General features: G+C 42.6%; 1 protein-coding gene across 1 annotated transcript in view; it reads left to right on the top strand.

Annotated features, from left to right (window-relative positions):
- The window catches only part of LTK (leukocyte receptor tyrosine kinase), a 175,383-nt gene that overhangs the window by 147,977 nt on the left and 12,980 nt on the right, over positions 1–14,426 (top strand). Inside the window, exons 22-23 of the mRNA XM_053284560.1 lie at positions 757–821; positions 5,482–5,611. Coding sequence (XP_053140535.1) covers positions 757–821; positions 5,482–5,611 — 195 coding nt within the window. The remainder of the gene's footprint in view (positions 1–756; positions 822–5,481; positions 5,612–14,426) is intronic.

Genomic DNA, 14,426 nt, shown 5'->3' with positions numbered 1-14,426 from the left:
AACAATCTCTTATCATTTGCAACGCTTTGGATTAGAAAATAGTTTGTTATTGAAAATGTGGGTGGTTCAATATTTTAAGTAAAGTAAAGTAAAACTTTATTTTGGTCGTAGACCAGCAATACAACAAATAATAAAACGAATAAAAAGAATAAGATAATCATATAAAATCAGACTACATTAATATGCATTTGGCATATTATATAGCAATATTTGGCCACAATATGGATAACATCCAAGTTAAGGTTAGTAAGCAAATAGTTTAAATAAAAATCATCTCCATGACCTGGAAAATTGATCAAAAGTGGGCCAATTAATTGGCATCTTATGTCCCTGTAAAAATCACGATACAGGAGAACATGAGCAGTTGTTTCAATGCTACCAGATCCACAGGGGCATAATCTTAACGTATGGTATACCCTGGAATCTCCCATGGAGTATGGCTGTTGGAAGAGCATTTACATGGGCAAGTGTTAGAGCACATCTAAAAATATTTTAAGTATCAAGTACATACAGATGGCATGAAAGTTATAATAATGTTGGCTTTAAGGATTTATTTTTAAGTGGTGGTTATATATTTTGTTGTATTTTAGTTTTGTTAGTCTTGTGGTGGTCCTTTTTGAGCAAAAAGAATAAAATTTTAAAAAATCATGAAGAACATGTTTTGATTGAAGACTTGTGCTCTTCCACCTTTTTGTTATCATGCCAGCGATTTTGTTTCTTTGTAATGGATTCTCCTTTTCCTCTTCCTTTCAACAGACATTGCCAGAAATCTGTTCTGAACAGGATGAGATGGATTTCCTAATGGAAGCCCTGATAATCAGGTGCATTTTCAACTTTTCTTCTTGAGATGATCATATGACTAGTTAAACATGGCTAAAAAAATAAGTCTGTCTTGGAAGTACTCCGCACTGGCTCAGACTTCACCAGCAACAACTTGGAGAAGACAATGCATGTTGACTGGCCATGTGGCTTTTATCTCCTTAAAAGGGCTGACTCCTAATCCTGCAGCTTGTTTCCCCAGAAACAGCTACAGGGCATGTTAAGAATGTAATGGACCTTTCTGGGTACTGCTCTTTGAAATTCCAAAGTTCTCAGTACCCATAGACTGGTCTGCTCAAAAGCTGTTGTGCAAATACCCATGGGCTGCTGCTGTCCACTCACACCCGCCTCTGATTTTCTCCTCAGCCATTCAGAGTGTGCTTTTACAGTGTAAAAGGCACAGAGCCAAAAAGAAGTGCAAGGGAAGAAGCCAGCCTGCCTTTATCTGCTATGCTCACAAAGTCTCTGTGCAATTGGATGGCTGGCTTGTAGGTCTTGAAAACAAAGTTAATTATTCCACACGGAAAAGAAAATGTTGCAGAACTGTACCCTTTTAATAATTGTCAGTGTATTTCATGATCATGTTGTGATCTTTTACAGGTTGCACCTAAGATAAAGTAAAAGGTAATGTGTGCTGTCCAGTCTATTTCAACTCCTGGCACCCAGAGAGCCCTGTGCTTTTCTTTGGTAGAATACAGGAGGGGTTTACCATTCCCATCTCTTTCAGCATCTTCCTATATTGCTGCTGCCCGATATAGTACCAGTGGGGTTCGAACTGGCAACCTTCTGCTTGTTAGTCAAGCATTTTCCTGCTGCACTACTTAAGGTGACTGCACCTAAGATAGGTCATCCTAAAATACCCCACTCTAGTAACACTAAAGGTTCTGCTGAAAACAGAAATCTGCCTGGCTGTAACTGCAGAAAGAACCTATCCATAAACAATTACCATTTGTGTCTTATTTGCCAGTTAAGAATGAGAAGATTGAATAGGCTTGGAATTCTAAGCAGCCTTAAGCATAAGATATGTTACACTAAATTCTGCCGCTGCAGCATACAGACATTATTTAAAGGAAGTCATTCATTTAATTAGAAAGGGATTTTTGAAGCTGTACTACAGAATTCATTGCTGGAGGTGAAGCATCCACTCACTGGGGCATAGCTGGACAATCAGATGCTGTTAGGGGCTGACCAGGACATAAGCAGCAAAGCTAAATCTGAAGTCAGAGAGGCAGATTCAAGCAAAATTAGGACCAAGAATATCCACGACATAAAGACAAGTAGCCAGGCAAATAGGCAGAACAAGATAGGATTCAGGGAAGGAAAGTGGCATAGAGAGGTGAGAAAGCAGGAGAAGCAATCAAGACAGGCAGGTTTGGGGCTGCAGAAATGTAGGAAGGCCCAGTTAAGCCTTCTACCCCTACTCTCAAGCCATAGGCAGCTTACATAATAGCATGTGAAAACAATCATATAAAAGCATAATACAACAGACAGAAGCACCTTAAAACATCTGCATGAGATCTCCACCACAGACCATAACAAAAAAATATTCAGCCAAAAGCCTCGCTGAGAAGGAGGACTGTTTTATTAAAAGCCTCCAGGGATAGAGCCTGGTAGACACCCCAGGGGAAGGCGTTTTCATCATTGCAGCACCACTGCTGAAAGTGCCCTGTACCTGGGTACCATCAAATGAGTCTGTGATCAAGGTGGGACAGAGAGCAGGGCCTGGGAAGCTGAGTTCCAGTTGCAAACTGTTGTCCAGCTAGCTTCCAGCAGCTTCTTCCTTTTGCAGAAGGCTGGGTCTGTTTGCATAAAAGCAAACATTTCACAGCATACCTGACATCAAGGATTTTACACATCAGAATATCAAGTAAATGTGAAATTACATTATTTATGGTTTAGCCTGATTGACTTTAATTGCGCTCTGCCTCTCCCTAAATGGCTCAAATAAAAATATCCCTGGAGGCATTTGTGGGAGGTTTTGCATTTCCTCCCCTCCAGTTGGAACCAAAGGGATGACAACTGCTTACCTTTCCTCCTTCACAGGCTGATAGAGTTTTGAGTGACAGTTGGAGGCAAAAGGGTGCTCATGCATGTTTGTTTTTAATCTGCCCTGCAGATAATTTCAAATCTATTTAGTTCATTAGCTATTCCCACTCATGAGAGAACCATAGATTCACATCGAATCTAGTCTAGCGGCTACAGAAGATATGCTGTGAATGTTTGCTTTTAAGCACCAGAAGATTATAGCCACCTAATGGCACAGCGGGGAAATGACTTGATTATCGCCCACTGGTATGTTTCCCAGACTATGGGAAACTCCTATATCAGGCAGCAGCGATATAGGAAGATGCTAAAAGGCATCATCTCATACTGCACGAGAGGAGGCAATGGTAAACCCCTCCTGTATTCTACCAAAGACAACCACGGGGCTCTGGGGTCACCAGGAGTCAACATCAGCTCGATGGCACACTTTACCTTTACCAGAAAATTATAGGTTGTATTGTAAGGAACTTAATTTTATTGACTGAAATTCCTAATCCCGAGGCTATGATACAATGAAAATCTAACTACAGTATATACTATTTCTGAAAGAGCTGGAAATATTAACAATCTGTATGGATAAAGAACCGGAGCACCTGCAGACAAGTGGGAGGTTCTGGTAGCCTCAGAGTGGCCTGCAGATAGGTCAGTTCAGAAAAAATTGAAGAAAAATCCCCAAGGAGGTGGAGAACCCCAAATGCCCCCATGTTAGTCAATGGGACAGAATGTTCATGAGCTCAGACAATAAGCAGGTGGGTGAAGACAAAGCTAATGGAACTCAGTGACAAGAGGGAGAAGGAGGGAGAAGGAGGGCTTCAAGCAGGGGCGTAACAAGGTTGGAGTGGGCCCAGAGACAAGATTTAAAAATGCCCCCCCCCCACTGAAGCTCAGCTCATGAAGTAAAGAAATCTTAAACAAGGCTGAATAGTGGTAAAAAAAAGCATTGTGTGTGTGTGTGTGTGTGTGTACACACACACACACACACACACACACACCCCTACCTACCTATGTGCCACAAAAGAACATCATCCTAAATTATTTGTAAAAAGGTTTTGTAACATGTGGACTATGCAAGTCATTTAATGGTACTAGAGAAAGATGTTCTGGTAGCTCCAGCTCGTAACACTCACATCAGTTTTGGAGGACGAATGCAACTGATGTAGGCGGGTGCACCGCTGGGGGAGTCAGTCATGTGACTTGCTTCTGGGGCGGGGCCCAAGACAGTGGGCCCCCAGACAACTGTTTCCCCTTGCCCTATTATAGTTACGCCCTTGGCTTCAAGAGTGGGAAGGCGGGCCTCAGCAAAAAGAGTGGGAAATTTCTCAGCTTGTACAACCTTTTCTGCTTCTGAGTAATACCTTTGCACTTAATTGTACCTGACGTCTGCTCCATAGTGAGTAGGTACAACTTTCTCCATGGACTGTATATATCACCAGAATTTAGAAAAACCTGGTTAGAGACTTCTTGTGACTGGTTGTCCTAATACATCTAGTTCAAGTGTGTCTTCTCCAAATGGCCCTGTTTAGTTTTGGTTAATGAGGTACATATACATTTCAACCATTCTCCAAATGGCCTATTTAGTTTTGTTTAATGAAATACATACACATTCCAACTTCAATGAGGTGAGAAAAGCAACTATAGAGACTAATTTTGTGTCTGTGTGTGGTAAAATTTTGTTTTCAAGGTAAGATATTAAAAAAAAAAAATCTGCCCCTTTCAAAATTGTGGATTTGAATTTTGCTTTGGCTTTCAACTTTTCATCTCTTAAATGCAAAGTATTCCATGCAAGAGAAACATTCTAGGGGCAAGGTGTTGTTGCTCACCACTTGTGATAGATAGGTTTTTTTGTGTTTAGTCATCTGAACACCACTGTTCCCTCTAACAGGGATTCCCAGATGTTCACTACAACTCCCAACATCCCCAGCTGCAGTGACCTTTGGCTGGGAAACCCTATTAGAGGGAACACTGCTGACCACTTATAATGGTACAGGTGTTATCTAAGTGGCGTGCATAACCGCTCCTTCACCACAGTACTTTAACTGGGGGAAGAATGTTTTCATAATGTTTTCTCATATTCAAAATATATGCAGTTTGAATCCTGGGGAAAGGTGACATGATCCAAAAATGGAGTGCTTTCTTTAGGGGAAGCATCCCATCATACAACAAATGAATAACTACACACGTATGGTTCAAAAAAGCAGTCATCTGGAAAGGCTCGAATGCCATGTGAGCTACAGTAATGTTTTGTTGCAGAGGTTAAGCAATTCCATAGAAGTTATTTTTCTTTTTTGTAATACGTTACATTAGGGGTCAGCAACTGGCAGCCCCGGGACAAAAGTCCACATTCCCCTCCCCCTCATTTGCCAACTCAGAAACAAGAGGGATGTCTGGAGAGAGTGATGGCTATGACTTTAGGATCTCCCAGCAGAACACTCTGAGGAGTCTAAATACCAGGTCTACTGTCAGGTCTAACATCTATAGACTGCATAGATTTGCAAAGATGACACCACTCATGGCAGCAAAGGCTAGGGATAAATTAGGTCAAGTATTTTGACAAATATCTAACACTGATCCCATTTTCCCCTTCCTCTGTCATGCTGCTGTGTGGTGCCTGGTTTTCAGCAAGTTCAGTCACCAGAATATTGTGCAGTGCATTGGTGTCAGTCTCCAGACCTTGCCACGCTTTATCCTGTTGGAGCTTATGACTGGAGGAGATATGAAGAGCTTCCTTCGGCAGAATCGGCCTCGGATGGTGAGCCAGCCCATCTTTCCCCCTTTCAGCTGCTATAGTATCTGATATTCCACGGAAGCAATATTTATTGTTGCTGCCCAAATCAGTCACCCAATGACTGCTTTTCTTTGCTGCATTTTATATATAAACACACACTCCCTCTCCCTCTCCTACTTCACCTTCACTATACATATCATGGATTTTTAGCCTACTTTCCCATAGACTTATGAGATCACCCAGCCTTCTGTGTGTCCATGTGTGTGTCCCCTGCTGTCAACTTCGCAATGCCTGGACCAAAATGAACCAAATCGGGTACAGTTGTAGTGCATGACATACAGGAACACCTCAGTGTCGTCGTTTATGATGATGTCATTCATCCCAGTTCAAGATGGCAGACACACAAACTTTTGAGGCACAATTGGGCTAAGTTGTGAAATGCCTAACTGATTTGAACTAAATGTGCTACAGCTGCAGGGGCACATGGGGAAACCTAAATGCCATAGTTGGTGATGATGTCATCTAATCCAATCCAAGATGGCAGATGCATGAATGTTTGAGGCACAAGTGGGCTAACCTGTGGACTATTTAACCGATTTGAACCAAATTAGGTACAGTTGTAGTGAGTGACACACAGGGACACCTCAATGGTGTAGTTCGTGATGATGTTATCCACCCCAATTCAAGATGGCAGATGCGTAAACGTTTTAGACACAAGTGGACTAACTCGTGAACTGCCTAAACAATTTGAGGCAAATTTGCTACAGCTGTAGGGACACATGGGGAAATCTCAACTACGTAGTTTGTGATGATGTCATCCACCCCAATTAACTTGAGGACTGTCTAACTGATTTGGACCAAGTTAGGTACAGTTGTAGTGAGTGACACACAGGGACACCTCAGTGGTATAGTTTGTGATGATGTCATCCACCCTGATTCAAGATAGTCGACGCATAAACTTTTGAGGCGCAAGTGGGCTAACCTGTGAACCACTTAACCGATTTGAACCAAATTTGCTACAGCTATAGGGACACCTCTGTGTGTCACTCACTACAACATAGGGACACCTCAACTACATAGTTTGTGATGATGCCATCCAGCCTGATTCAAGTTGCCGGATATGTAAATCTTTGAGGTGCAATTGGGCTAACTTGTGAACTGCCTAACTGATTTGAACGAAACTTGCTACTGCTATAGGGGCACAGGGAGAAACCTCAACGGCATAGTTTGTGATGATGTCATCTACCCTAGTCCAAGATGGCGGACGCATGGATGTTTGAGGCGCAAATGGGCTAACTTGTGGACTGTCTAACCGATTAGTATCCACATGAGGTACAGTTGTAGTGAGTAACACACAGGAACACCTCAGTGGCGTAGTTTGTGATGATGTCATCCACACCGATTCAAGATGGCAGACGTGAACTTTTGAGCTGCAGTTGGGCTAACTTGTGAACTTCCTAACCAATATGAACAAAATTTGCTACAGCTGTAGAGGCATATGGGGAAACCTCAATGGCATAGTTTGTGATTATGTCATCCACCCCTATCCAAGATGGCAGACATGTGAACTTTTGAGCTGCAAGTGCACTAACTTGAGGACTGTCTAACTGATTTGGACCAAATTTGGTACAGTTGTAGTGAGTGACACATAGGAACACCTCAGTTGTGTAGTTTGATGTCATCCACCCCGATTAATGATGTCGTCCACCCAGATCCAAGACGGCAAATGCATGAACATTTGAGGTGCAAGAGATCTAACTTTTGGACCTCGACTTGAACCAAATTCATTCTAGTTGTAGAGACAGTGAAAGGAAAGTAGGCAGATTAGTTCTTAGTAGAACTGATGCTCAGCTTAAGCAACTGCCCAAGCACACCTCCATAGACTTAAAGGATGGACTCTCAAAATAGTTTGTTTTAAAACAAGAAAATTAATGGCCCAAAATTCAATGAGCTTCTACACATCACAGATTAGACTGAGCCTTAATGGGGCCATTTTTGGTACATGCAAACATACTATAGTCCAGAACATTCCAGACTTTGCATTTTTTCACCACCAACTGTAAATCAAAATCTGTGCCAAGTTTATCCCGTGTTCATACATGCCTAGTGAAACTGGGCTATGAAACTGGGCTAGTTTGCCAAGCCCTGGTTGACATTTCAGTGGTTATCTGCCTGCCCCACCCTTGTCAGGCAGAGGATTTGTCTAAATTCAGACAAATGGTTTGATGTATCTTTACAACACACAAAGACAAGCAAAAACCAGGTGAATGAAGACAAAATGAATTCAGTGCTGCTCTGTGGAATTTCAGAAGTATCTGTATGGTATGCAGGAGCAATCTTGCTACAGAAAGGAGGTGAATCCTCCTTACAGTATCACAAGTGGAAAATGACAAAAGTTGTGGGGTGGCAATCTGTTTCACCTGCTTTCTAGCCATGCCCTGATCCTTATTAAAATATTGCTAGCTCATATCTGTCATTGGATCACATTCCAAAGCAATTCAGTTCATAGACGGGCAAAGAATCGCAGGATGAATCACGGTAGGTTTCAGAGTGTGTTGTTTTGCAATGCCTGAAGAATTTGTGCTTCAGGCAGCAGTCCAAATTGTCTCATAGGAAATAAACTCTTATTAAATCTATACAGGAGCCTGAAGAGGAAAGGGGTTTCTAGTACAGGCACCAATTAAGCATAAACAAATGAAATTAGGTTATGATCTGCATGTAGTTAGCATGATAAAATCTCAAAGGGCAGAACTGAATATCACAGAATTTCAAGGGAAATTCTGGTGGTGGAAATTCTGGTACACAGCCCCATCGTGTCACATCATACACTGTGTTATAGGTCACATATTTCCAGCAGCTCTGTGCTTCTTGTAAATGTCTAGTTCTGCCCAAAACAAAAGTGACTAACTTCTGAAGGACTGGGAGCATAGCTTACCAGCCCCAGCTCACTGGCCTGTTGTTTATGGCTACATCAGTTTAATGATTAAGACAGAATCTAGAACAATCAAATTTTAGAGTTGGAAGGGATTTTGGAGGTTTTCTAGTGAATTAGTCCAACCCTCTGCTCACAGAAGAAATCTGCTTGAAGGACTTGGACTGAGTGCCCAATGGAAACCTGGATAACTGGAGCAGACTATGGGGAAGAAACAAATTTATTCCCTTCTGCCAATCATCTTTATAATAAGGGGTGCTTGCACACTAGCCTTTTTCTCCAGAATTGTCACCACTCACTCACTCGTGCATTTGAATGAAATAATCGAGGCAACATTCTCCCAAACTGTTCTATTGCTGGTTCCACACCCGACACCCAGGTGTGGTTATGATATTTTAAAAGTGTTGTTTTTAAGCAGTTTGCAGGGCTACTGTTGCAATTGTAATGCAGTCCTTCCAGGTGTGAACTTACATGGCACTGTCGTATCACCTGGTGGTATGGAGGTATGGCTTTCAGTGTGTTTGCTGATGGTACACAACCCTGCCTCCATTACCTGGCCAACTCTTCCTCTGCTATGGAGCTCCTCAAACTGAAAACAGCAAGTTTCACTACAGTTTCAAAACAAAAAATAGATGAATTTGACAAGACCCTTATTGGAGCATTCTGGGGTGGGCAGGCAAAATAGGGGGGCAGGGGGGCTCCTGGACCTTGGAGGATCAGACCGAGTCCCCAAGATCCAGAGGTTAGTGCACCTCTGATCATAACAACTAATTATAAACAATAAACATGCTAACAGCAGTATATGGGGATGAGGGATAACAGACCTGATCAGTCCTATTGCAGCAACAAAATGCAAGGCTTGGTTGCCCAAATGAAACAATAGTATGAGAAGTGTGTACCTACCTTTTAAAAATGAAACCTACATCTATCTCTAAATACGTGTTAAGGTTATATTGGACAACAAGAATGTGCTTTTATAGAAAATGATGATTAAGTATAATCTTCCTGACTAGTAATTTAAATTGCCATTTAAATCATTACAATTGAGTCCTTCGATGAAGCGGTTTAAACAATTTGATTTAAATCAAATCAACCCTGGGGTTGTCAATGCTGGCTGAAGCTTTTCTTGGAGATTCTTTATCCCAATGTTTTCCCCCAATATTTTCCACAACATCAAGCCAATAAAACCTCCAGGGTTGCTTTCAGGAGTCATCTGGAGATTCCAGGCCAGTCTTGGAGGGTTGGCAACTCTAGTTGAAGGTAATGGCTACTAGTATGAGAGCTATAGGCCACCTCCAGCCTCAGAGGCAGGATGCCTCTGAGTATCAGTTGCAGGGGAATAACAACAGGAGAGAGGGCATGCCCTCAACTCCTGCTGTAGGCTTCCAGCAGCATCTGGTGGGCCACTGTGTGAAACAGGATGCTGGACTAGATGGGCCTTGGGCCTGATCCAGCAGGGCTGTTCTTATGTTTCTAACCCATTGTGTGGGAAATACATATTGTGCAATTAACACTGAATCAGGCTAACACTTATATAGCTTTAGCCAAAAAAAAGTGAGGGGGGAGTTTCTTGCCATCTGGAAGCAAGCACCCAGTATTTCAGTTCCCAGAAAACACGACCTTTGTCACAGATCTTTAAGGCTCTTGCCATTAATGTATGGGAATGATGGAATCTCTTTTAGGAAGATATTCTATCTTTGCCACTTCTTTATATAACTCTAGCTTCCAACAGTAAAATGTCCATGCATTGTGTCCTCATCACAATGTGCACAGAAGGAAGTTCGCATACGGAAACTTCTCCACTCCCGACAGCAGCCCCCCACCCACATATTCCCCCAAAATCCACCACTAAAGGTGGGGTAACTCTTCAAAGCAGGGTGGGGGCTGCCAAGACAAAGTGGATCAGCTAAAATCACCCTCCCCTTGCCTGCTTGTGCAAATAGAAGTGTCTTCTGTTCACACAAAAGCAGGTTAGCTACAATTCATCTTTTAAAAAATGCTGCTTGCTTCACCAATTTGATAATACACCCATTTTAAACCTCTGGAGTGTTTACATGACTAAATGCAGTAAAGTGAACAAGAGAACAAGGGTGGGGAAGGACAGAGATTTGCTTGAAAATTTTAAGGGTCTTCACTCAATTTAGTGGTAATTCTTCTTCCACTCCACTCTTCCCCAAAGCATGAGGAAGGCACTTAAGTATAATGACTTTCCTAGTGACACCCCAAGGAATTTTCCCACAGGAGAAGATGGAACTATGCAGAATTCATTTGTTCCCTTAGTGCTTCTGGAAAGCTTGGTTCTTTTGGACTAGAATCTGTACTCGGTCTTCAGGAGCTTTCTCAGACAGCAGGCTTTTCCATGGGTTTACTTCAAGTTTGAATCCCCCCCCCCAAAAAAAGATGCAAAAATAAATAAATAAATGGATTTTTAAACATAAATTGGGCTAGGCTCTAATGCATAATGAAAAACCCAAATCATGGGTATTTAAGAAAATGTCTTCTCAACCATAAGCCCCACCGCCTGTTAAGATCATCTGGAGAGGTTCATCTGTGGTTGCTGCCAACTCGTTTGGTGGCTACTCAGAACAGGCCTTCTCCGTGACTGTCCCTGGACTTTGGAATGCGCTCCCTGTTGAAATAAGAGCCCCCCCCCTTTTTTAAGGCACTGAAGATACATTTCACCCAGGCTTTTAATTAGATTTATGGTTTTAATTTTTAATATTGGTTTTAAATGATTTTAATGTTTAATCTTTAAATGATTAAACATTAATTGCTTTAATATTTTAAATGATTTTAATTGTAAACCGCAAAGAGACACAAGTTTTGGGTGGTATAAAAATATGTCAAATAAATAAATAAATAAATAAATAAATAATGTATGAATTGATAAGCTGGCGATGCAATATGCATATTTAAGGTGGCTCCCAAGTACTCCTTCAAATTTATTACATTAAAAAAGATAATACCTTGTAAAAACATTGTTAAAAATGTTGTTAAAAGTCTGTGTCCGGCTCCACGTCTCTGTCCCCTTTACCAAGCCTGGCTAGGCTTACCGGGGCTGGCCTTCCCGCCGCTTCTCCCCGGCTGCCAGCCATCCCTGTCTCCTCGGGGGTAAGGACAGCCAGCCTCACCGCACATTAAAAACAAACAAACGTTTGGGTGTCAAATGCCAGCCTCAGTGTTGTTGCTCCCTCTTCTGTGGATCACCTGCTTATAATGTTCACAGCTTTAATTACACATGCTCCGGCAGTAATTTCAATAAAACAAATGGGGTAAACAGGTGGTGGTGGGGGGAGGAAGACCAGAGAGAAAGGGAACCAAGGTCATACAGCTGTGTGTCTGCATGCCTGCATTACATACTCCTTAATAGCCAATATACTTCGGTCTCCTTTAACTCTTCCCTGCCATTTACACTGGGTTTGAGTTTATCTCTATATAGCGCCTCTCTAATCTTTCTTCGTAATAAGCAACACTCCACCTCCAATACATCCACCCTCATAGGCAATGATATTCCTTCATGATATTTGGTCATATGTACTGACCATGGCATCTCTCTCTTCACATATTTTGTATCTGCCAAGTGTTTTTTAAATCTAGTGATTAACTCTCTTCCTTTTTCTCCAATATAAAACTCCTCACACTCTTTACAAGTTATTCTATTCACTACTCCTTTTAATCTACAACTCCCCTTCTCCGTTTCACATATTCGGCAATCTGTCTTGTCACATCTCCTATCATATAACCTCGTTCTCTCCAGTTTTTGTTTCAACATCTTAGCTGACTGAACCACCCCTTTGGTCTTGGGGGGGGGTGCCTGGGGGTGGGGGTGAGGGGGGGGTGACCTCCTTATTAACTGCTGGTCCAGGAACCCGCGCATGAATAATGTACCAGTCCATGACTCCAAAAACATTGAGAAACACTGCTCTAGACCAAGAGAACAACATTTTAAACAATGTTTTTACAAGATATTATCTGTTTTTACGTAATAAACTTGAAAGTCTTAAAGGAGTAAAAATAAATGTGTCAAGTACTTCCCAGTGTTCACCTTAAGTGGCGCAGTGAAGAAATGCTTGACTAACAAGCAGAAGGTTGCCAGTTCGAATCCCCGCTGGTACTATTTCAGGCAGCAGCGATATAGGAAGATGCTGAAAGGCATCAGCTCATACTGTGTGGGAGGGGGCAATGGTAAACCCCACCAGTATTCTACCAAAGAAAAACACAGGGCTCTGTGGGTGCCAGGAGTTGAAATCGACTTGATGGCACACTTCACTTACTTACTTCCCAATATCTCACATGGACTTCGGCATGAATCTGGCTGATCACATCCTTCATTCCAGTGGAGAAGTGAGCTAAAAGCCCTGTCTGGAAGTTATCCAGACATGGCTTCATGCCACGGGGTCTCTGAAGAGAGAATCTGCTTCACAGCTGTTTAATTTGGGGGATTATATAGACCACTCACATAGGTTCGGCTCCTCTCCGCATTCCTAGCAGATTGTTTTCCTGTGTGTGTTCCCACAGTTTGCTCCGTTTTTTCTCTCCAACCAATCACATCCCAGAGGAGGAGGCTAGATACCTTTTTGTCATTGTTGTTAGTTTGTCAGTCGGCGTTCCACAAGATTGACTAGTCAAAACAACCGAACGCTTTACCCGGAGTGTTATTTCAGCAAATGTATCTGCGTGGATGTTTGCAGAAACCACTCCCAATTGTGTGTGGGGGGGCTCATTTTTATCCTTATTGAATGCATAACAACTGAGGGATCCTCTAGGATAATTTATTGATGTGAACAAAATCAATAGGCTCTGTTTTTCAGCAATTCCTCCCCCACCACACACAGGAATCATCCCAAAGTTTCCTTTCTCGGCTTGCAAAAATTATTGAGAAGTTGGAGAGATGCTGGCTTGGGCTAACTTCTTGACAATTCACATTTTGATAGGGCTAAATTAGTACTAGGACCCACCTAGAACCATTCCAAACTATGTGAAGCAAGAAAAAAATGCCCCTTTGAGCATGTGCAGAGTGCCATAGTGGTCACAACTGAGTCCCAGACTTGAGTCCCGGCACCTCTCATTTTTAAAAACTAAGCTCTGAGTTTCCATCACACGGAGGAAAGCTGCTCCCTCCATTAGCGCCCCCTATAACAAACCTTGCACCAATCCTTTCTTTGTAAGGGTCCCCACCACCACCACCACTTGCCAACACTGTTCTCTGAGCCCAGCCTGGAATGGATTTTAAAGGTTCACCCCACAAAAAATTAACACAGCCAAAAGCAAGTGCCACCTCCCCCTGCCAAAGCCTACTCACAAATGTTGTGCCCTCTGCCCCACAACACTGCCTCCCCATCGCCAGCAAAAGCATGTGTGGCTGACTCTATTTTGCCCATGCTCTGTCCTAGGTTAACACTGCCAAAGCTGCATGATTGATCACAGGTAGTTTCTCTCCCCTCCAGCCTTCGGTTTCCAGCCAGCTTGCTGGGAAAAGGCAGGCTATGGGGGAGGGGGGAGGAAGGCAGCCTTGAAGAAGTACACAGCAAGCAGTTCTTCCAGTGTCCATAGCCCTTTGCTATATTTCTCTTATTGCAGATTCCAAAAGGACACCGGCTCTCTGTTTAGCCCCTTTCAATAACAGCTTGGATTCTTCCCAAGCAAAGCTAGCCACAATCGGGAAAGCAGACAATAAGGAACAACACTGTGAAACTCCCATTCCTTGTGGAAGACTAGCGAGTCAAGTTGCCAAGCGGCCCCCTCTGCTGACTCCTGGCGTTCCGCAAATCCACCCAGCACATATTTGAAAACAAAACACAAACGTGCGAGTTTTGAAAAAAGGCAATTTATTGTCAATAGCCCCTACACACATTGTGGAGAAGTGTCAGGGCATACCAGAAACCTCGGTTTTTCAGGAAACGCTGC

The sequence above is a fragment of the Hemicordylus capensis genome, chromosome 1 (assembly GCF_027244095.1).
Source record: "Hemicordylus capensis ecotype Gifberg chromosome 1, rHemCap1.1.pri, whole genome shotgun sequence".
Taxonomy (NCBI): domain Eukaryota; kingdom Metazoa; phylum Chordata; class Lepidosauria; order Squamata; family Cordylidae; genus Hemicordylus; species Hemicordylus capensis.
Note: the sequence above shows the minus strand (reverse complement) of the source record. Positions and strands in the feature narration are given on the sequence as shown.